This window comes from Ursus americanus, chromosome 21 (genome assembly GCF_024610735.1).
Source record: "Ursus americanus isolate L20-20 chromosome 21, mUrsAme1.1.p, whole genome shotgun sequence".
NCBI classification, from domain to species: domain Eukaryota; kingdom Metazoa; phylum Chordata; class Mammalia; order Carnivora; family Ursidae; genus Ursus; species Ursus americanus.
Window position 1 is genome coordinate 13,477,998 of NC_142147.1, and position 22,624 is coordinate 13,500,621.

The 22,624-nt window shown below is 53.0% G+C and overlaps 1 protein-coding gene across 2 annotated transcripts in view; it reads left to right on the forward strand.

Annotated features, from left to right (window-relative positions):
• The window catches only part of GNAO1 (G protein subunit alpha o1), a 165,101-nt gene that overhangs the window by 84,469 nt on the left and 58,008 nt on the right, over window positions 1-22,624 (forward strand). For both annotated transcript variants that reach the window (XM_045806821.2, XM_045806822.2), the window contains exon 3: window positions 385-526. In XM_045806821.2, coding sequence (XP_045662777.1) covers window positions 385-526 — 142 coding nt within the window. The remainder of the gene's footprint in view (window positions 1-384; window positions 527-22,624) is intronic.

A 22,624-nucleotide genomic window follows, 5' to 3' on the forward strand; every position in this document is an offset into this window, starting at 1 on the left:
AATTCTAAGTGGAAATTCAGGTTAAGACCCTGAGCTTTACTTAAAAATACTAACGGCCAACATTTATTGAATGCTTACTGTGTGCCCCTCCTTTTCAAAGCACTTTCAAGTATAATCAGCACCTTGCCAACTGATATTTCTCTCACTCTATATAACGAGCGTAAAAAGGCTACATTTCTTTTTGCCACTATTCTGGTTTTTTGCTGAATTTTCAGTAATTCAGGTTGATTCTTCCTTCAGCTCAGGAATTCGGCATCAGGTTGGACCCAGCCCTCGGGCAGCCCAGCCGGGAGGTTGGCCCCAGAGGCTTCACACGCCTGGTGCTCTTGGTGCCACGTGAGGACAGTGCACTCATCCGGTGTGGTGTGTGTGCTTTTTCCCTAGGATCATCCACGAAGACGGCTTCTCTGGAGAAGATGTGAAGCAGTACAAGCCCGTTGTCTACAGCAACACCATCCAGTCCCTGGCAGCCATCGTCCGGGCCATGGACACTTTGGGCATTGAATATGGTGACAAGGAGAGAAAGGTAGGCTTCTGAGCCCACAGGCACAGTAAGCAGAGGGCCTGTCGTCTTTATAATGCTGGCTACCTTACAGGAACCAGAAGAGACTCCTGTCTGTGACAGAGAAGGCTAGTCGCCAGCCTAAGCCAGCGCACCAGTCAGCCTCGCAAATAGAGTCAAACGGGCGTAGGTGATGGGCACACCTCCAAAGCAAAGTCGCCAACGACAACAGTCACAAAATGTCGGGGTTTATTTTGCATATGACAAAGGGCTGGTGACATCCCAAATTGGGACTCCCACAGCATTGTGCAGGTACTTGCTCTTGGGCAGTTAACTTGAACAGAGGTATTTCTCAAACCAAACGAGCACTTCCAGAGCGCCATCTCCCTCCAAGGAGAGCGTTCCTTGCCTTCTTGGGAGCGGGGTGTGGCTGTTTGAATTTGACTCTCTTTCCTCCTTTACACCAGGGAATGTGTTGTCTGCCTCTCCCAGGTGAGTCTGAGGACCTAAGGGGCTCTCCTTCCTGCAGGAAGTTGATATCCTAGAACAGGGACTGTTACTCTTTTTTTTTTTCCCCTAAGTTTTTCTTTAAATTCCAGTGAGTTAACATACACTGTTAATATTCATTTCAGGTGTACAATTTAGTGATTCAACAGTTACATACAAGGGACTGTTTTTCAGTTGAGTTCCCAGGTGTCTGATAAGTGGTGAATGGAATAAGTGTATAAAAGCCTCTTATTTGCAAACATTTGCATTAACTGTAAGACTGAAGCATATACAGCTATGCTTGGCAAAGCTAAATAAAACAGAGAGGAAAGGAAGGAAAAACAGCCTTAGAGAATTCTATCCAGAAGTGGCTCTTTGTCCCCCGGTGGGACTGTGAATCCCAGCAACCCTTTCCTTCTGTCCTGGAGGGCAGAGAAGCGGAGCAGATGGGGAGGTCTTTGAGCGCCTGGGCCCCGCATTGGAGCCTTTAGAGAGAATTAATCTCTGATTAGTGTGTGATTCAGTTGTGCCTTGTATGCATATCCTGTCTTTGCTAAAAAAAAATCATCTCCCTCACAGAGGAAAACTATGCTTGCCTTTGGGTCTGATGAGGAATCTGTAAAAGATAGCTTTAAATGTAAAAGTCAATATTTTATGCGCAACATTCTAATTCCAAGGGGCATAGTGAGCCCAGCTCTGGCTTGGGCTCCTCCTCCACCAGGGAGTTGTTGATGGAGGGTATGTCCGAGAGAAGCTGGAGGCCCCATCCACTGCTCCCCCAGGAGGCCCGGTCCAGCAGCTCGTTCTGCAGAGGGAGCTCTTCCCACCTGCCACCTGGGGGACCAGCTTTGGTTCCAGCCGTAGTAGCCAGGGCCTGTGGAAAGAGGGGCACCACTAGTGCTGGTCTTATTTCCATTAAGTATGAACTGATGGCTTCTAGCGGGCCAGGCACTGTGCTGGCTGCCGGGGATACAGGAATGAACACAGTGGGGGTGGCACCCCAAGAAACCAGGCATCCAGCACATACCTATTCACATCATCAGAATCGGCCAAGGTGGAAACAGAGCTCTGCTAGTTTTAATAATAACAGCCACAGTGGTAATAGGAAGGGCTGTCATTTACTGAGCCCCTCGTCACTGCCAGGCACTGAGCATTTTACGTATGTTAACTCATTTTAATTAACTCGGGCATGAAAGCCCAGAGCAGGAAATGCCTGGTGCAATCTTTAGACAAGGAAGGGCCATGGGCCTCTTGGCCAGAGAGAGAGCAAGGTGCCTGAATCTCTGTTCCCCAAATGTCAGCTACCGTACAAAAGGCATATGTGTCCACAGCACGTGCCCTCCACACTTACACACACGTACATTCATACACGGCCAGTGAGATCTTCCAAGCGTACGTGTGTTCACTGCCATGCCTGCCTCCTAACCATTTGCTTCCCAGAAACTTCCTGCCCTGATTAAAACCCAGAAAAGTCATTATGACTTTGGAATTCTTTTCTCCTTCAGTTCTGAAAGCACTACTTATTCCTGTGGGACCCCCCCCCCCATTTGATTATCCTGGACAGAGAGGCGATTGCTGGGAATGGCTGGGAATACGATCTATCAAGGACTTTTCTGGGGGCCCCTGGGGCCTCTGTGACTGTTACTCTTCTGTAAGGTATCCCCCCTCAAGACAGTCGTCAGGTAGGAGGCCAGGGAAGGTACCAGCACAGAGGGAGACCAGGAACAGAGTGGAGATGCCCAGGAGAGTCCACTGGACACAGCAGCGCTGGAGCCCAGTCCTGTTACAGTGGGTGGCACCATGGCAGGTGCCTGACCCATCTCCGGGGCAGCACAGGCTCCTCAGACACAATCCTCCTGGCTGACAAAGGCCTCCAGGCCCTTGGGTACCTCCTCCCCCCCTTAGGTCACCTGTGAGGAGCAGAAAAGTTGACTCAAGACTCAGGCCAAAGTGAGCCAGACAGCTGGGGAAGGCATTTTCTGGAAGCGCGCTGGCATGAATTTGCTGTCTGGGAAGCTGAGTTCAGGGATCCCTATACATTAATCTGGGTGGGGGTGTAGAGGCAGCTATTTTAGACTAAAAGCTTCCCCTGGACCTGGAAGGAACATATGTGATGAAATTTGACTATGAGAAGGAGCCAGCCATGGGAGCAGAAGGGGACAAAGGTTCTAAGCAAGCACCAAAGTCCTGAGAGAGGAGTGAGGCTGGCATGTTGGAAGAGAGAAAGCCTGAACCACACCCCGGAAGAGGGGTGGGGCCCTGGCATACTGGACGCCTTCCAGTCAGGTCTGTCTACAGCCAGCCAGATGGTGCCCAGATGCCCTGACTGCAGGGCTGGGCCTCCAATCTCTTTCTCTTTCCTCTCTCAGGACCCGGGGCGGGGGGGCCCCCTGGAGGATCCACTGTTTGGATGTTGTGAAAACTGTCCCATGCAGAGCAGATCCAGATTTGTGTTTTGGCCTCGGAAGACCTCCTTTACTCTCTTGGCTTCTCCACCTCTGCCCTCCTCCCCCAACTGATCACGAAATATCTAGAGGAAGACAGCCCCACATCCAGAGCCTACTTGGGCCTGCCAGCTTTGCAGTCTCCATACAAAGAAGCATCTAGAAGCTTCCTTGCGGTACCCCATTAGAACAGGTGTCCCTGACTTCTCTTGGTAGCTGGCTTATCACGCACCCTGGCCCCCCAGTGGAGGGAGGAGTGACTGGGTTCTCCTTCAGCCTCTCTGTGCGTGAGCCCAAGCCTGAAGAAGCCACTACATGGGGCAAGCAGCAGAGATCCCCTTACAACCATCTGGGGCTTCCACACACCATGCCCCAGTCACATCAGACCACAGACACCACAAAGACACTCTCCCCAAAGACACCACACACTCCCATGCCTCCAGGCCTTGGCTCAGGCCATACCCTCTGCCTCCAATGCCCTTCTCCCCTTCTCTTCCTCCTGGAATTCCTCCTGTTGAGTGCAGCTTAACTCCCTTCTCTTCCATGAAGGTTTTCTCTTCTGTCCCCTTGACAGTGAAACTCAGCTCAAAGCTTTGTCTCCGTTGAGCGCTTACTCATGCACTGCTGTGAAGATTGGTTATGTTACTCTTCCCTTAGAGCAGTGACCCTTGTGCTCTAGGATGATCAAAACCCATTTGAGCAGCTAATGAAAGCAGTGAGCCTTCTCTCTAGAACAGTGCACACAGGCACACATCTGGGAAATTTTGATACAATCTCAGGGGGCTCTGGCACTTGTAAAGCCTGGAATAAGACTCCTTCATGATTTCAGGTCCTTCTGCACAAGGCCTATGTCATTCATCTCTTGGTCCCCTCCTTACCCAAACAACCTGCACAGGGCTCAGAATATAGTAGGCCTTCAAAAAAAATCCCTTGAGCAGAATGACATGTCTAACTTCCTTTGCTGTCCGAGAAAAAAGGAAAAGTACTATAATTCATCACTAAATGAGCAGATGTTGCTTGAGTACCTACTATGGGTAGACTTTATGCTAAGCCCTGTGTAAAGATCCAGAGGTATGGGACACAGAGCCTTTAAGGAGCTGATCTTGTTAATAACTATATGGGGGGGGGGGAGAGAGTGGGAAACGAACCATAAGAGACTCTTAAGGATAGAGAACAAACTGAGGGCTGCTGGAGGGGAGGGAGGTGGGGGGTGGGCTAAATGGGTGACAGGCATTAAGGAGGGCACTCGTTGGGATGAGCACTGGGTGTCGTATGTAAGTGATAAATCACTGAATTCTACTCCTGAACCCAATATTACACTGTATGTTAACCAACTAGAATTTGGAAAAAAAGGAGTTGATTTCCTTGGGAAAACAGTGCTCATAAGCTGAATGTGCTCAGCCGTCACGGGCAGTCAGGGAGAGCCTCTTAGAGGAAGTGAGGCTGGCACTGACCTTGAAGCAGGGGTGTGGCTTGGCAGGGGCAGGTGTGGGTCAGGAAAAGGACTTGAAGCAGGAAGAACAGGAGTAAAGGCAGTGGGTTGGTAGCGACCAAAACAGATCTCACGGACAGAGGAGTCCAGTGGCCGGACAGAGGGTTAGGATACGGCAGGTGTGGGGAGTTAGAAGATGCAGTGAGGTCCAGATGGGGTGGGCCTTGGAAGGTGCACCAAGGAGGCTGGGTTTTATCCTGGTGGCAGCAGGCAGCCATTGTTAGATTTTTGAGCTGGGGATGGATGGAGTGAAAGTGAGTTTTTTAGGAGACTCTCGTGATGGCCCGTGTAGGGGTGGGTGGGGAACTGTTGGGAGGAGGACTGCAGGTAGGGATGCAGGGGGGGGAGCTACAGTGAATGGCATGCATGCAGAGCGCGGTTCTCCACGGGGGTTGGAAAGCAAGGGATGTATGGTGATGAGAGGAAGATGAGGACCTGGGATTGGTGGGTTGCTGGGGCAGAAGGGCGAGGATCAGGAGACTGGCTGACTGAGAGCAAGTAAAACCTCAGGCAGGCAGCCAGCAAGCAGGAGGTGGGGCTGGACTGCGCCGAGTGTGCCGAACCTAGCGGGCTGCGGGGTGGGGGCGATCAGCAAACAGATGGATCAGAGAACCGAGGCTTTAGGAATTAGAGGTGATAATAATAGTGACTTCCAGTCTGTATGTTTCAGGGCCCGGTTTAAACAACTGGCATTAATTATTTAATCCTAACCACCACTTGTGTAGTGGGCGCTATGGTTATCCCTTACAGTAAGTGAAAAAAATGAGGCCGGGAGGCTCAGTGACTTGCCCAAGGTCGTGTAAATGTATACGTATGTGATCTAGATAGGACCCCTAACGGAGCTGTCATCCATGTGCTTTAGGTCCAGAGCAGAGTTTAAATAGGCACAGCACAATCAGGCACAACAGATCTTTAAAAGAATCTCATTTTCTATCCCAAGTCTCTAAAAATATGAAAAGGGACCCAAAGGACAACTCCCACTGCTTTTCTCATATATCTTTTTCCGTCGTCTTCCTCTTGTCTGCCCCACCCCTACTGTCTTGTGCTGCTGTCTCCCCCCAAATTCTGCACACACCCCCTCTCTACCTCCAGCCTGAAAGGCTTTCCCTCCCTTGGCCTCTTTCTCCTTCTCTCTCCCCCACCTTTTCTCTCCCTCCTTCTTCCTCTCCTCTCCGCCTGCAAGAGGTTCCCTCTCTTCCTCTCCTCTCTCCCTTTCCCCATCTGTTTCTCTCCCTCCATCTCTCCTCCCCCCACCTCCTTTCTCCCACCCTCTCCTCCTCCCTCCTTCTCTTCCTCTCTCCCCCTTCTTCCCTCTGCTCTCTCCCTCCTCGCGCTACCCCCCCTCCGGCTCATTATCATGTAAATTGTCTTAACCTTTGGAGCTGTGTCTCTCCCCCTCCCGCTTCCTCTGTTCTCTGCCCAGGGCCTGCATCTGCATCACAAAAGCAGAGAAACTTGTCTGGCAGGACTGGCCTGAACTCAGACACTAGAAGAAAGAAAGGCTGGGGGAAACCGGACAATTACAGGATTAGAAGGTTCAGTTAGACCAACAGGGGGATGGAGAAACAACCCCGTGTTAATAAATTTTATCACACACGTACGTATAAACACACATAACATTTATGTGCGTGTCTGTGTATACTTACGTACATAACATGCGTTGTAAACTAGCGGGGCAGTAGGAAGAAGAAATGCCTTGAACTTGTAGGAGGATTTATTCAGTTGAAAATACTCTCGTTTTCATTTGTTCATCTGTACAGGTGCTTATTTCTCTCATTAAATTATAAACTTTTCGAAGACAGAATATAGGTCTTCAGTCACAATGCCTGACATAAGAAGTATTGGATACCGTGTTCCTGTCCCAGCTGTACCACCGCTCTATGGCCCTGCGTACATTATTGAACCCCCTCAATGCTCAGTGTTTGTGACTTTAAAATGGGCATAATCCTAATACCTTCTTCATTCACCTGCTATAAGATTAAATGAGATAATGCATGTGAAGTGCTTAGGATAGTGCCTGACACATAGAAAGTTCTCAGCTCATTTTAACTCTTGTTCTTTTTGTTGTTTTTCTTTAAAATTATTGATAAGATCTTGATGGATTATCCTCACAGGGTCTTAGTGAGGAGTGGGTACAGTTTTATCTGCACTTTGCCTGTTAGGAACAGAGGCACAGGGTCACTGACCTAAACAGGACCGAAGATTGGTGCTGGTTGGCTTGGCTGCCTGGTGCTCCTCTGTCCCACCAAGGGGCTTCATTAGAACTGCCCGCGCCCCACCCACCCCCGGCCCCCCAGAGATAGTGGCACGTCCTTGGAGAGGCAGAATCACATTTCACACTTGGTTTCCAGAATGTCATTGGATCTCCTCTGGTAAAAGAAATCTTGACATTTAAGTTACACAGTGGAGCTCAGAACCCTATCTTTTTTTTTAATCAGGGAAATATTGTGGTATCATCTCCACAGCGCGTTCACCCTGTAGTTTGCATGAATTCTGAAACAAGGATGCTGTCTGGCCTGTGTCTGCCTGAGTCCCCTGGGGCCTGGAGGAACCTCGGTGGTGGCTGTCAGATATGATGGGGGTGGGGGAGGCGATGGATGAAGGCCTCAGTGCACCTGTGCCCAAACCTGAGGCCAGGAAGAGGCTTCTGCCAGGCAGCAGCGTGGACGCCGGCCACGCACCACACACAAGAGCTCTCCAGCTACACCTGCCCAGGCCCGGTTCTGCTCTGACCCTCTGCCTGGCCAGATGGGTAGAGTTGAAAACTCCTCCATTCAAGACCATCTAATTCTACTGCTCCGTTTTGCAGATGGGGCGAAATAGGCTCCATCTGGCCCAGACAGGAAAGGGACTTACTCAAGGGATGATGTGGCAGCCCCAGGACTAGAACGTCAGGGTTCTGGAATCACGGTTCACTTATCTTTGCATCTGAGCAGTCTGCCTCAAATCACCCAGCCAACGTGGGGCCTCATTTTCTTTCGTTCGGTTGGTCAGTTAGTCATTTCACAAATACTTACCGAGCACTCACTTCCTGGCAGACCACGCATAGGACAGCGGGGTTGGATACAAAGATGAAGAGGTAGGGTCTCCCAAGCTTGGGCAGAGATCGTGTTCCTAGGATTAGAAGGCAGACTTCGTGATTCCTAAGGTCTCAAGCGGCTCTGACATTCCAGCTCTGTAGGACTCGATGCGACCAGGTCAGCCCCCTCCCTGTGGTCCAAAGCCAGATGAGGCCCCCGGTTCCAGCTCTGGGACTGGCGCCCATTATCTAAGCTCTGCCATAAGGAGCCCCAGATCCGGCCGCTGAAACCTGGGCCCAGGGTTGCGGCACCAGCCTCGTCCGCCTGCACGTTTCCCACATCACTGTGTTCAGTGCAGAGCGGGAGTCAGTGGGTGGATGAGTTCGTGAGTGACTCCGCTCATGCATCAGGTGTGTGCCCCCTCGGGCCGAGGGCTGGGCTCGGTGCTAGGGGTCCTCCTATGAACAGGACAGACCCAGGGCTTGCCCTGAGCAGACACATCCATGGAGGAGGGACAGAAAGATACAGAACACACTTCTTTTCGTACCTTCTCGACCTGCTCAGTGCAGAGAGCAAAGGTGGCTGGAGCAGCCTCCTTTGTTCCCCGTGTATTCGTCCGTGCAGGTGTGTGTCCTTGCCCCCAAGGGCCACAGGCAAGGAGGGCAGACACTTCAGTGGATAGTGCTTTTTATTTTCGTGGAAGTGCAGCAATAGGAGCCCTGAGGCGGGTGATGATGACGGAAGTAGTAATAGTGTCCTACCTCAGTGGCCGTCTGAGTGACAGGAGTCAAGAAGCACGAGCTGCTAGAGCAGGGCCTGGCACACAGTAGGTGCGCAGGAGAGGTGAAATAGTATTCGGATCATGTGCCTGGAAGCAAAGTGGCAGCTACTCTAGTTTTAAAAGGTGGCTTAGGCACGGAAGATGAAGGTGAGGAGGGAGGCGGGCCTTCTGGGCGGAGGGTGATGGGAGCTGAGAACACATAGGGGAACACTGCTTTGGCTCAGGGTCTGTCCTGTTGTCGGCTGCCCAGCCTAGAGGAACGGTAGGGAAGCCAGAGCAGGCGTGAACACGCCGCTTCGTGCATGATTGGCATTCGATGAAGAGATGCTGCTGAGGGGAAGATGAGGGTTCTCAGCTGAGCGCTGGTTTGCTAAGGGCTTTGTCGAAAACCTTTTCCTGAATGTTGGTAAAATGCTAAGCCATCCCCTGCCTTAGTAAGTCTAGTGTTGAGAACACACCACAGGTCTGGCTTGTTGACAGAGGGTCACCCTGGGCCCTGGGATCCTCTCTGTGGACCTGGGGGGCTGTGGTCCAGGCCCAGAGATGAAGGACATTCTTCTAGGAGGCTGGGCTCAGGATGCTTTTCCAGGGCCTCCTGAAGAAATTGCTTTGGGGACAGAGTTTTTGGAAAACAGTTTACCTCGAAGAAAGCCCATATTCTTCCTGCCCTGAGGCCCTTGACCCAGAGACAGCAGGCCAAGTCTGAACACAATGCCTGAGCCTGTTCTTTGAGAAGCAGGGGGCAGCCTGCCATCACAGTTAGCGAGGCATCTGCCGTTCTGGATTTCAGGTAGTTGCGTTCTGAACTATGAAGGGTAAGTGCTCGAGCCAGTCACCCCACGTTTCACTATGTAAGTTAGCATGTTTTTGACTGCGAGGAAAACACACCCACCCACAGTGTCCTAAACCATAGGGACCGCCGTGGTCTCGTTGGACAGGGAGGCCTGAGCGTCGGCGCTCCCAGGGCTCAGCAGCAGGGCCCCGGTCGGCACTCGTGGGCTTTCTAGGTGCTCTTGGTTCCAAGATGGCAGGAAACACACCTCCGCACAAGGAGTCCAGAGGCAGGTGGACAAAGCAGAGCAGCCCAGCTTCTTACTCCGCATTGGCCTAGCAATAAGGGAGCCGAAGAAAGCAGAACTGTGGCCTTTTTTGCCTTTCTAGTGGGGCACACAGGCAGAGAGCAGCTCGGGGATAGCATGGGGTACCGCCCGCCACCCTCCCCACAGGCGGCTGTGCAAGGCAGGCAGGCCCGTGAAAGTGGCGTGCCGAGGTGATGGGAAGCCGTGTACAAAGCTGGGGGCTTACTTGTGTGAGGGCCCTCATCCCCTCCGTGGGGGCTCTGCTCTCTGCTCTCACCACCTCTCACAGACCCTCCTCCTAATATCATTACACTGGGAACTAGGTGTCAACACAGGAATTTGCAGGGTGGTAGGGACACAAACATCCATCTGCAGCACCCACAGAGGCTCAGAAAGTCGATGTTGTCCCCAGGGGCACCAGAAACGAGAAAGCCGGTGGCAGGTGAATCCTGGCAGCCTAAAGCTGGTGGCAGAAGTCCAGGGGAAGAATGTCCATCCAGAGGATCCGGGGCAGGGCTCCCTGGGCCCAGCACAGTAGTCAGGCACCCTTGGTCCCACCCTTCCCCAGCACCCCAACTTCCGTGGCTCATCAGGTGTCGCCAGGGCCACAGCCAGCCCCGGCCCCCATCTGGCCCCGTGTCCCTTCCATGGCATGTCAAGTAGAGGGGTGTTAAGGCCGGGCCACTGTGTTCTTTGTACGTTCACATGTTCATTGCCTGTAGAAAGGGGCATGGGATTTTTAAAAGAAAGAAAAGGACAAGGAAGCGTAAATGGGAGCGCCCACAGGAACAAAACCCAGTGGCAGTCAGTGAACACCAGACAATGATGCCTTGCCCTCTGTCTCTCTCCGTGTCTCTCTCACCCTGGCTTACTCCCCCGTCCCGGCAAGCCCCTAATTACTCTGCTCTGACGGTGGGAGAATGTTACAACTATGCAAATAAAGATTCCGGAGCGTCAGGATTGACATGGGTCCCCACTAACGGCCCTTCCGTGGGTGTCCAGGAGGCCCCTACGTTACAGCCCTTCCCATGTCTGCCTGGCCGCTCCCGCCTTTGCAGAGCCATCCTTGTGGGTACATCCTTCGGGCTCAGCGTAGTTGTTTTAAGGGGGAAAGCGAGCTACCAAGGAGACCTCCCAGCCTTAGAAGATGGCAGAGAACACATAAGAGAGGCCTGCCTGGCCAATACCATTTTTGTGGGGTTCCTGGCATATTGAAAATAAAGAATTCCCAAGTCACGGTCACAGAAGTGTGGTATAGTTTAAACGTCTATGCTTACCAGTTAACACTTGGATCCGCTTGCAAACTCAATGCGGTACAGCCACGCTACCTAAAATCAGCTACGGGACTTCTATATGAATTCCCAGGGCAGTGCCGGCCGCGTGGCCCTCTGGTGGATCCGACGGAAAGCTCTGTGGTGAGCATTGTCACCTTTTACTACAGAGGTCTCCCCTCGCTATGTCTGTTACCTCACTTTGAGCCCTTTGTGAATGTGCGGTCCCTTCCTCATGACCCAATACACCGCACAGGAGCCTGTTTGCTAAAATCCGGCTCATTGGTGGGTGTCAGGGACTGAGAAGGAGGTTAGGTTTGTTGAGGCAGCAGCACCGTGTGGCAGAGACTATGATCATAGGCCAGGTGGGGATGGCCAAGGTGATATCTGGGTCTCTGCCCAGCTCACAGGCCCCACTCGTTTGGAGGCATGGAGGTGGGGGGCAGGAGGTGCGAACATAGTACCACTCATGTGGGGGTGGCTTCCCTGCAAAAACCGGAACCCGTCTGCGCCTTGAACAGCCACGTACACATTCACACTGTGCTTGACTCAGTTTCCTCCTCCTTTGTATTACTTGCAAGGCAACCTGCAGTGGTCTGGTGTCACTACCAAAGACCCTTCTCCAGACGAGTTAGGACTCTTTTGGTCATGAGTATGGAAGGCACCATCAAACTAGCTTATGAAAAAAAAGTCGCCTGGCCCCAGGATTAAGAAGTCTAGAGGTACAGCTGCAGGTGAGGCTTGATTCAGCAGCTCCCATGACATCCCTGGCTTCCCCTCAGTGTTCCGCTCTGTCCCACTGTGTAGCCTTGGGCTCCACAAAATCGCTCGCACGTTGCCTCTCACTGGCTACAGCAGTTAAGTACCTCTTCATACCACACTGACCTGTAAGCGTGCATCCTGGGACATACGGAGACGGGGTGCACCTTGCCAGCTCTTCCCTGAACAGCTCCCCGAGTCCTGGGGGTCCCTCTCTCTCCGTGGCCCTGGTGGATCCCATGCCCATCCCCTCACCGCTCACTGTGACCAGCGTTCACCAGGGGCTAGAGCCGGGCTTTGGAGTCAGAGAGGCATGACCTTGAACCCTGGCCCTGCCTTTCACTGCATGGGACTTCAGGCTGGTCACCCGCTCAGGGCGCCTTAGATTCCTCATCTGAAAAGTGAGGGTAATAGCACTACCTGCTTACAAGGTCGCTCTGGTTAAAAGAGTAATGCAGATTAGGAGCTAAGCAATGTGCCTGGTAAGCGCTCAGTAGACCACTATTGTTTTCATCTTGCTCTTACCCCACTTCACCGCCTGTCTGATGAAGAGCCAGGACCAGAAGCCTGGACATGGCAGGTGTTTCAACACTGGGGTGAAGAGTTAGTGCCAGGTCAAAGAGGTGGCCTCACCGTACCCGCCCGGCTGGAAGAGCAGCCCCGCAGCTCCTGCCCTCTTGCTGGCTTTGCGGGAGTGGAGCTGACGAGCACAGTTCCTGAACCAGAGCCCGGCAAGGCCTGAGAGAAGCCAAAAGAGGGAGAGACAAGGAGAGAAGATGCAGGGCCACAGAGAGGGAGGAGAGGCAGGTGGTTCTAGGTGGCATTTGCCTAGAAAGCACATGAGGTAGTTCTTCATGAGTAGAAGGTTACCCATTGGGTGCCCTGAGTCTGAGGGTGCCTAGCACCATGCCTGGCAGCTGCTTATACATTTGTGTTAGGGCGGTCCATGGCCCTATGAGCGCCATTCCCACAGCGAGCCCCTCCTCAGGCCCTGCAGGTGTAGATGTCTGCTCCCTCTTGAACGTGCCCACGTCTGTCTCTCATTCACTCGTCCATTCATTTGAGAAACGTGTGTTCCAGCCATGTCTGCGCTGGCAATGTGCCGAGCCCTGGGTGAGCAGAAACAGGCAGGGGTGCTGTTGTCTGGGAAAAGATGGACACCCCTTAGAAACTCTAGAGAGCTGAGAGCATCCTGGCTGCAGGTCCGGCCTGGCCTGTGCTAGAGGATGAGGTGTCTGACAAAGAGGAGCAGGGACTGGCACGAGTGAGGCAAACAAGAGCGGGAGAGAAGAGGCAGGACATTGCAGCCAGGTGGAGCAGCATGTGCAAAGGCCCTGAGGGGAGGAGTCCTGGCCAAGTCTTGAAGAAGGCCAGTGTGGCTGGTGCCCAAAGGTCTTGGGGGCAGAGGGGTAAGAGATGAGGCTGAAGAAGGAGCCAGGGGGCCAGCCAGACGAGAGGAGCTTCTCAGCCATGGGAGGACTTCAGCTTTGTTCGTAGCTCAGAAGGAAGCCACTGAAGGTTTTTCCCTGTGGCTGCTGGATGGAGAATGGCCAAGTAGCAGCAAGAATGGCAACAAGGAGAGGAGCAGAGAGGCTCCTGTGGGCATCCAGGGGGAGAGGGACATAACGTGTCCCAAGAAGGGACTGGGCCTCACTCTGGGTCTGCCCACCATCCACCTGACTTGAGACCCTGTGCCATATTACCACACTGGACCACGGACTGCTCCAGGCACACCTCCTCGGAGACTGCCAGAGCCTACAGGTGTCTGTTGGGTGAGTGGATGGAGTTCCCCTCCATCCCTGCAGCAGATGGCACCCTGGGCCCCGAGCACAATGACAGCCCTGGCCTTCTTGCTGTGGGATCCAGGAACCTGCTCCAGGCTCTGTGCATCTGGAGAGCTGCGGCCTCCCCACCCCAGCCCCTGACTTCAGTCCCTTCTGGATGTTCTGGCCTCAACTCCCTCAAACCCCTAGCCTTGGCCTCAGTTTCCTCATCAGTAAGCTAGCGATAATTCCATAATTATGATAACAAATAACCATGGACAGGGAGCCCTTGCACTGAAATGGACTCCTGCAAACCCAGCATGAGCATGTAACTTCCACTGACGCCCACAGGCCCTTCTGGCTCAGACAGTGTGCTCACGTCACCCAGCACAGTGCTGGCAGGCCGCATTCCCTCCTTCCTCTCTCCCGAGGCAGCCCAGGAGCGGCTGACGGCTTCTTGAGCTCGGACAGAGAGCATTCACACACCCAGACTGCCCTCCCCCGGTATCTCTGGTCCGAGGTCCCCAGGGCGCAGTCCTGAAATAGCTCACTGCCAAATTAGGTCCAGCGTTTCCAGCTCTGTGGGCGCCTCCCCTCCTTTCCCAGCCCTCTATCTTCCTTCCTTTCTCCTTCCTGCCACACTTCCCTGCATGGTGCCCAGACCAGCTGGTTCCCCCATGACAATCGGCCAAAGAAAGGAAGGAGCGCTCTGGGCCCGGGGGGGCCTGCTGGGGGTCCACCACCGTTTGTAGGCTCTGCACCTGGGGGCCCGAGTGGCGGAGTACTTTGACTCCCGGATCTTGCCCTCCCCAGGACCGGGCCTGGGGTTCCACCCTGCAGCAAGAAGCCTGAGTGGGAGTCCCTGACTCTTGTGTCCTCCCGTGGAGAATGACCTGCGCCTCCTGGACGTGAAGCTCTGGGTGTGCAGGCAAAGAACACAACCTTCGGAGTCAGACAGGGACAGGGTCAAAACTGGACCGTCCTTCTTCAGCTCCGTGGCGTCAGGCAGGTTCCTCGTGTACCCTAAACCTCAGCTTTCTCATCTGTAGAAAGGAAATGATACCAGTGTCTTTCAAGGGTGCCTGAGTGGCTGAGGTGGTGGAGCGTGTGACTCTTGATCTGGGGGTTGTGAGTTTGAGCCCCTGCTTGGGTGTAGAGATTACTTAAAAATAAAATCTTAAAAAAAAAAACCAAACAAACAAAAACACAGCGTATTTCAGTCAGGACATAGGCTTACCTGCTCTAACCAAGACCCCTAAATAACAGTGACATCGGTAAGAGAAAGGCATTTCTCTCTTGCCTCGGCTGCCCAGATGTGACCCGGGATCAGGCCCTTCTGCCCACAACTGAGAGGCTCTGTCACCTTCAAGGTCACTGCTTCCATTTCAGGTCAGAGAAGCTGCTCCAGCTACCCCTTCTAGCCAGCAGCAGGGGGAGGAAAGGAGAGGGGTTGGATTGTTGAAGGCCTTGAGTGTCGGGCCAAGGCGGAGAGCTTCTCCATGGCGTGGGCCCAGAGGTTCGAGCTGAGGAAGAGCCGAGGTGCATCCCACCAGCACCGCATGGAGGGCAGGACGGTGCACGTCCTCAGATCCACTTTCATCCACAGCCCAGCGGTTCTCCCCTGGCCCTGGGCGTCAGGGTCTCAGAGCCCCATCTGCCAGCCGCCCTGGGGCCAGCCTCCCTCCACAGCACCGGTCTCTGCCTGGCCCCGCGCCTCCGCCCCTCCTCGGGGAAGCATCTCGGACCGTGTGGCTCTTCCTGCCGCTTCCCTTCCCTGGGCCCCCGCGTCCCTTGTGGATTGTAATCACAGCTTTCCTAGTGAGCACTTGCCGTGAACGTACGATTTTGTGCTGGAAGCCTTGTTGACAGTCTGCTAGCCTAGGACTCCTCAGGCATCAGTCCCGTGATGCGATCACGCAAAACATGCTTGTCTTGTCGAGTAAGTTCGGGAACCCGGACTGCATCTCCTCTCAGGGAAGCACAGTGCGCGTCACAGTGTCAGAGACAAGCCGAGCCCTCCAGAAAGGAAGCTTGTTGCTGAGTGTCTCATCCCAAATTTCCCACTGCTTTTTTTTCTTTTTTTGAGTCATCTGATGAAGTTATGTAAGCTTTCCCTGCGACCTGCGTTCTCACTGAAGTCCTTCCTTTTACAGAAGGGGAGACGGAGGCACGGTGGGAGGAGAGGCACGAGGTCACATCACAGGTCACAGCAGCACTGTTTTCCAGACCGAGGGTTTTCTTTTGCACGCCTCTCACCTGTCCCCACAGGAAGCAAGAGCCACACTCCCACTTTTCAGTAACTGTTCCAGATCTTCCTTCCCGGCTCCAGAGTCCCCGTCCCACACCCCCCTTCAGATCTGGTCTCCCCCAACACTAGGAGGGCAGGGCCACTGCCCTCTGCTGCTGTTGCTTCTGTGGGTGAGACACTGACCCCTGTGGCTAAGAGTAAAGCAGTGAACACTGGACCGGGGGTCTTGTTCTTTCATCCCTGAATTAGAGTGGGTCCAAGGTTATCCCTCTAAGACTTCCTCCCTCACCTGCACTCTGCTTGGGCCCAGAAGCGCAGAGAAGGGCAGCCCCAGACACCTCTGTAACCTGGTAACACTCCCCTGTGCCCACACCGTTGTAGGCACCAACTCCATGTGAACGCATTTGGTCCTCAGCTTGTCCCTTTGAGGGCGTCCTGTTTCTTGGTGGGACCCTGACTGATGCATAGATTCCATTACTGTCTTCATTCTGTGGATGGGAAAACTGAAGTTCAGAGCGAGGAAGTAACCGTGAAGCCCGGGATCGCGCTGCTGTGGAGCAGGTGCAAGCTCGGGCAGTCTGGACCGAAGCGTGTGCCTTTAACTAGTCTCATGGGGATGTAGGCTCACCTTCTCCATCTGGGCTTCCCCACCAGGAAGATCACTGGGAGCCACGGTCTGGGACCAGGCACTGAGCTGTGTACACAGAGATAACCAGTGAATCCTGGAAAATCGGGAAGGGCCAGCCTCAGCTAGCCATCGACTCTGACGCCATGCCATGGTCACCTAGCCTGCTGGCGGATGAGGCCTACTTGCTGACCAGGCAACTCTTCTGCCCCCTTCACGGGTTCCTGGGCCTTGCCAGCCACAGGGGTGAGTAGGTGGAAAGACTGCTCCAGAGTCACCATCCAAAGCATGCCAGGAAGCAAGCCCAGAACACATCCTTGGGATCCAAGTCCTAGAAGTTTTCAAGCTGGGCAGGGAGATGAGAATCAGGCCTTGCCTCTGCAAGGAAAAGTGGGGGAGGTGGGAAAATGCAGCCCAGTCCTAATCCCACCAGCCACCTAGCTCCATAGGAAGAACAGCTGCTGTGGGGCTAGTCTTCCTCACCGGGACCCTGACGTCCGAAGGGGCGGGAGTCCAGTCTGCCTGGGATCCCCAGGAGCTCAGCAGGGAGGGCCTGGTGTCTTAATCACCTGAGGGCCCATCTCAAGCCAGAGGCATACCAGGCCTCAGCTCATGGCAGAAAAGCCCAGTTCCTGGCCCAGCCCCGCTCTCAGCTGGCTGTGTGACCTCAGGCAGGCCCCTTATCCTACAGGGCCCTACAGAAGAACCAGATGGCCTCTAAGATCTCCCTTCCACCTCCTCCCCCATGTGAGTTCTATAAATTCTAAACAGTTCTATAAATTCTCCTGGCAGAGCTTAATTGCTAAGGTTAGGTGATTGCCAGCACAAGCCTCTTCCCTTGTATCCCAAAGAGAAGGAACCGCAGAGTTTCAAAAGCAGGACATGTGTGAAAGTTGAAGACTGACTTCTCTCCAGGTGGGAGTTGCAGTTAGCGACAGGCAGAGGCAGTCCCGCTCTGGCAGGGGCTCTCCACAAGCACTCAGGGCCTGCAGTTTGGGGGGGGGGGGGGGGGCAGGGCGGGGCTGTAAGGATGGGCAAAGTCCCAGCCTCATGGGAGCGCCAGTGTGGACTGGTGCGTGTAAGGCACCAAGCCATGGGGATGAAGCCGCTAAGCCAGGCAGAAAAACAGTGTCAAGTGTTATCACTGCTGCGTCTGTGTCAAGGGCAGCCGTGTTGCGTGGTGGCAGGGGCCGATGAATGGCCGGGTGAAGCTGTCAGTTTCAGTCTGGTCAATCTGGAAGGCTCCCTGGGTGGTGGGGAGAGGGAAGGTGGATTTCAGGAGTGACTGGGTTGACGAGAAGGAGGTGGCAGAGCATACGACGCAGACTCAGGGTGGGGTGTGAGGTCAGGGATGCCTCTGGGCGTTGTCACAAATGGTTTGCACACATGTCATTGACGGACCCACACCCCCAACCCAGAGCACATGGGCAGATGTCCCATGGTGCCGTCGGGACACATGGAGCTCAGGCAGCGCTCCTGCTCACACCCCTCAAGCCCCCGAGAGTCTCCTCGCCAGCAGTCAGCCTCTCCTGCCCCCCAGAGTCACAGCCAGGGGGAGCTTTTACAAATGCATGGCCAGTCCTCTGCTTGACAGCCTTCCATGGCCCTCAAAATAGAGCCCTGCCAGGCTCGGGGCTGTGCTCCTGCCACAGGGCCTGCTTCTCATGCCTTAAATGCTGCGACTTTGTTGGCCCCAGAACCTCTGCAGATGTTCTCCCCCACACCTGTTCCCCCCACCCATCCCGCCACCACCCTCTAGACTTGGGCTCTACTGTCACCTCTGGGAATCCTTGCCTGGACCCCCCCAGCCCAAGCTAGGCCTTTTGTCCTGATGCTCTCAGAGCTCACTTCATGGCCTTGTCACATTTGTAACTGTATGTGTGTAGAATATTTGATCCCCTGCTAGACCCATATATATCCAGTCTACAAACTCTTATTAAGAGGACTTAGCCTCTCTGATCACTACCCTGATTTGGCTCCTGGTGATAAACCTACCTGGCATATATGTAGCCTTTACCAATTACACAGCTCCATGGTGAGCCCCCTCTAAGGGCGGGAACCCTGTGTTTCCCAGCTCCAAGCTCCGGGCTTGGCACAAAAGTAAATCCCTGCCAGTTCTGACATCTTTTCCCTAATGACTAAGGATGTTGAGTATCTGTCATATCTTTTTGGCCATTTGTATATGTTCTTTGGAGAAATTGTCTCTTAAAACCTTGGCCCATTTTTCAGTTAGATTATCTTATTGTTGAGTTGTAAGAGTTCTTTATGTATTCTCGATACTAGTCCCTTTTCAGATAATATGATTTGCCCATATTTTCTTCCATTCCATGGCTTGTCTTTCCTCTTCCTTGATGGTGTCCTTTAGATGTCCCACCCACTTCTGCCCCTGCCCTCTCACTTGGGCCTCCCTCTCCTTTCTGGGCCTGTTCCTCTTTCTTGCCTCTTCTCCTCTGGGGACTTGCACTTTTCTGGGGTTAGAGGAACTGGTCTTTCCTGCTTTGAGGACATTCTCTCCCAGTGTTGCCAACAGGTTCTCACCCAGTCTGCAGCCTGACCTGCACCCAGACTGCAGTTGTCCCTGGGTTTGGGGGTTTCTGAGGCTGTGTGCAGAGCTGTGCCCACAGCCCCATGGCATGAGCGTGGGCAACGGGATGGGAGACCACCATACACTGGGCGCCCACTGCGTCCTCAGTGCTTTGTGTCCACCATCCCATCACATCCCCGGAACCACGTCAAAAGACACTGGTATTTTCTCTACGCTGTGCATAAAATGGAGCCAGGATTTGCCTGTGCCTGGCTCAGGGGCAACAAGTCTGCTCTGCGGTGGGGGGCCCAGGGTTATTCAGAAATACTAGAGAAAGAGTTGGTACCTCCCCAGGACTAAGTCCCAATACAGTAGCTACAGAAGTTCCTCGACACTTCAAAAAATGCCCGACTTCACCTGCTGGAACAAACCAGTCCACAATATCAATAGCTAAACACAGTAAAGGGCTGGTTCTCGTTCACATCACGGTCTGATGTCGAAGCTGGTGGGGGATGCTGGTCCACGCCGTCAAGAGCCAGCTCCTTCTCTCTGATCTGTGGCTTTGCCAGGCCCTCAGGGTCTTCTGCTGGACACGTTGAAAGTTACAAGGGAAGGTTTTGGGGGCCAGGCCACTCTTCATTGGCCAGAACTTGGTCACTGGGTCACATCTAACTGCCAGGAGGTCTGGGAAATGTCTGGCTATGACCTCAGGAAGAAGAGTCAAAATGCTCTTGACCATAGGGGGCCAGTGTCTGGCCCAGGGCTCAGATGTGAATTTTAGCCGAATGGCTTCCAGCTCCTCAAAGCACCGCCTCCAGTGTGGGGAGAGGTCCATTTCTCTGGCTCCTTTGGCCCTGTTTCCTGCCCCACACTGGGATCCAGCTGAGAAGTTAGAGAGCGCTGATTGTCTGGGACATGGTGGAGCAAAGCTTCAAGCTCACTTGGTGGCAGGTGAGATGGAGCGTCCCTTTCTCGCCCTGGCTCCTTTATCCCAGCTCTGTAAACATGGGCTGGCCTGGCACTGGCGTGCATGACAGCCCTGGGGCCTGGGCCCCATATGCTGTGAGCCAGTGTTCCAGGGACTTCTCCTTTTATATCACTGCTTCTCTGGCATGACGCACATACTTTGGTGGCTATGAGATTAAGTGATACATACAAACCTTTTATTTTTACTTTTGAGGTTATATATTTATGATAATGTGTATTAGAAAAAAATCACTAACACATAAAACCCATAATTTTGCATAAATTATCACTCAAGATGAAGCTAATTTGGGGGCTGTACTGATATGGGGATAAAAGTGGCACATGAGTGATTGAGTTTGGGAACATTACATGGGATGGAAAGGCTCGGCTGCCAGTCTGCCTTGATGCACTGTGGTTCCAGTGCTCCCCAGCTGTATGACCCGTCTGTACCGGTTCCCTCCTCTGTAACATGTCCCCATAATATATACAGGGGAGAGGGCGATTAGGGTGTCGAATGATACATATTATCTGCTCACTAGGTACTAGTTACTAGTATTGTTAGTTACTAGGAAAAACTGCATCATATCATTTAACTGTGCCAGTAGCCCTGGGATAGATGTTACTAACGCCAGTTTATAGATGAGCAAAGAAAGGCTAAGTCACGTGTCCAGCTAGCAGCAGAGCCAGGCTCTGAGCCTGATGTGCCTGACTCTGAAGCCGGGCTCTCCAAGGGGAGTCCAGTTACAGTCCTGAATCTGGGGCTAACTTAGGAGGCCACCTGAAGCAGGCCACATCCCTGCCCCGGGCTTCCCGTGTGCCTGGGGCAGGCGGCCAGCTTAGTGCTTTGTGCGGGACCCTGCCTACAGACCTTAAGGGCAACTGTCTCAACCACTGCAGAAGCCTTTGCTTAAAACACACACACACAGACACACACAGACACACACACACACACACACACACACACACACACACACAAACTCGACAGAATATGATCTAGATGCCTGCAAGCTTCGGCCCTCCCAGATCCTCTGCCTGGCTCAGGACTCGCACTGCTGTCTTTCTCCTTAACACCTGGGTACTTCGTTGTGACCAGGCTTCAGACCCCCCCAGAACAGACCAGCATTTGTTTATCCATTCATCTGTTGCTGGACATCTAATTATTTCCTTCCTGGGGCTAATAGGAATAACGCTGCCAAAATATTGATGTACAGGTTTCGTGTACACGTGTTTTTACTTCTCTTGGTAAATATCTAGGAGTGGAATTGCTAGGTCATGTGGCAGGGGTATGCGAACCGTGTATGAAGCTTCCGAGCTGCGGTCCAAGGCGCTTGTACTATCTCAAACCCCATGAGCAATGTGGGAGAGTCCTGCTTGTGCCACCTGTCATTGACACTTGGAATTGTCAGCCCTTTTCATTTTAGCTCTTCCAGTTTGTACGGAGCGGTAGTTCACTGTGATTTTCGTTTGCATTTCCTGATGACTAATGATATTTAGCACCTCTTAATGTGCTTTTTGGCCATTCATATATCCTCTTTTGTAAAGGATCCGTTCACATATTTTATTCTTTCCTTTTAATGGCCTCTTTGTCTTCTTATTATTGATTTGTAAGAGTTTTTTAAAAATATATCCTGGATCCAGGTTCTTTGTCAAATATATGTATTGTGAATATTTTCTCCAGACTGTGGCTTGCCTTTGCAATGAATGTTTTCAAATGGAAGAGTGAATGTCGATTTGCAGACTCAAGCTTCCCGTCCTAGCCTTTACGTCCCTTTTGAGTGCTGGGAACCCCTTTACCAATTATTTCTGTCCGGCTGTAGAATACTGTGGAATAGTAAAGAGGTGGAATGGCTTTAGGGCTTGCGTTTGTGACTCTGGGATCAGACAGTGTCGGGTCCTAGTCTCAGCCCCACAGATCCTTCACCTCTGCTCTCTGAGCCTTGCTTTTGTGGCTTGGCAAATGGCTGGTGTGAAGATGAAAAGACACGATGATTGCAAAGCACCTAGCGAGAGCACACAAAAGCCCCGTCGTGCCTGTTAGCCCCCTGTCGCTAAGACCTCTCGGCAACAGACCCCAGGCACTGCAGCCCGTGCAAAACTGGCCACACAGAGCAGCCTTCTTCTACCTTCTTTTGTTCTTTGACATAAAACATGATGTTGGTTTCAGGTGTACAACATAATGATTCCATATATATGTGTATTGTTACTCTCCTTTGTACTGAAAACACCACCTCCCTCCCAGTTTCTCAGGCCAAAAAAACCTCGGACTCCCCCTTCCCCTCACTTCCTGTTCCAGAATGGCCTCTGAATCTTCTTTGTCTCTCCGTGCAGACCCCTGCCCCAGTTAGGCCTCCTCCTGCTCTCCAGAGCTCTTGCAATAACTCCTTACCAGGATGGTCCCCCTGCCTTCTGCCGACCCCATCTTGCGCTCCACGCACCACAGCCGTCATTGCCAAAGACTTCCTTTCTAAGCCAGAAACCCAGGGCTCCTGGGGTGGCTGTTTGGGGGAGACCACTTTGTAAGGGCAAGACTCAGCTGTCACTAGCTTCTTCTCTGGTTATAAATAACAGGCTCTATTCTTAGCCCACCAGCCGTTAGCTCTCCTCCTCTACCTTCCAGAGCCTCCGTCAGGGACCTTGGCTGTCCTTCTTGGAGACGGGCCATTC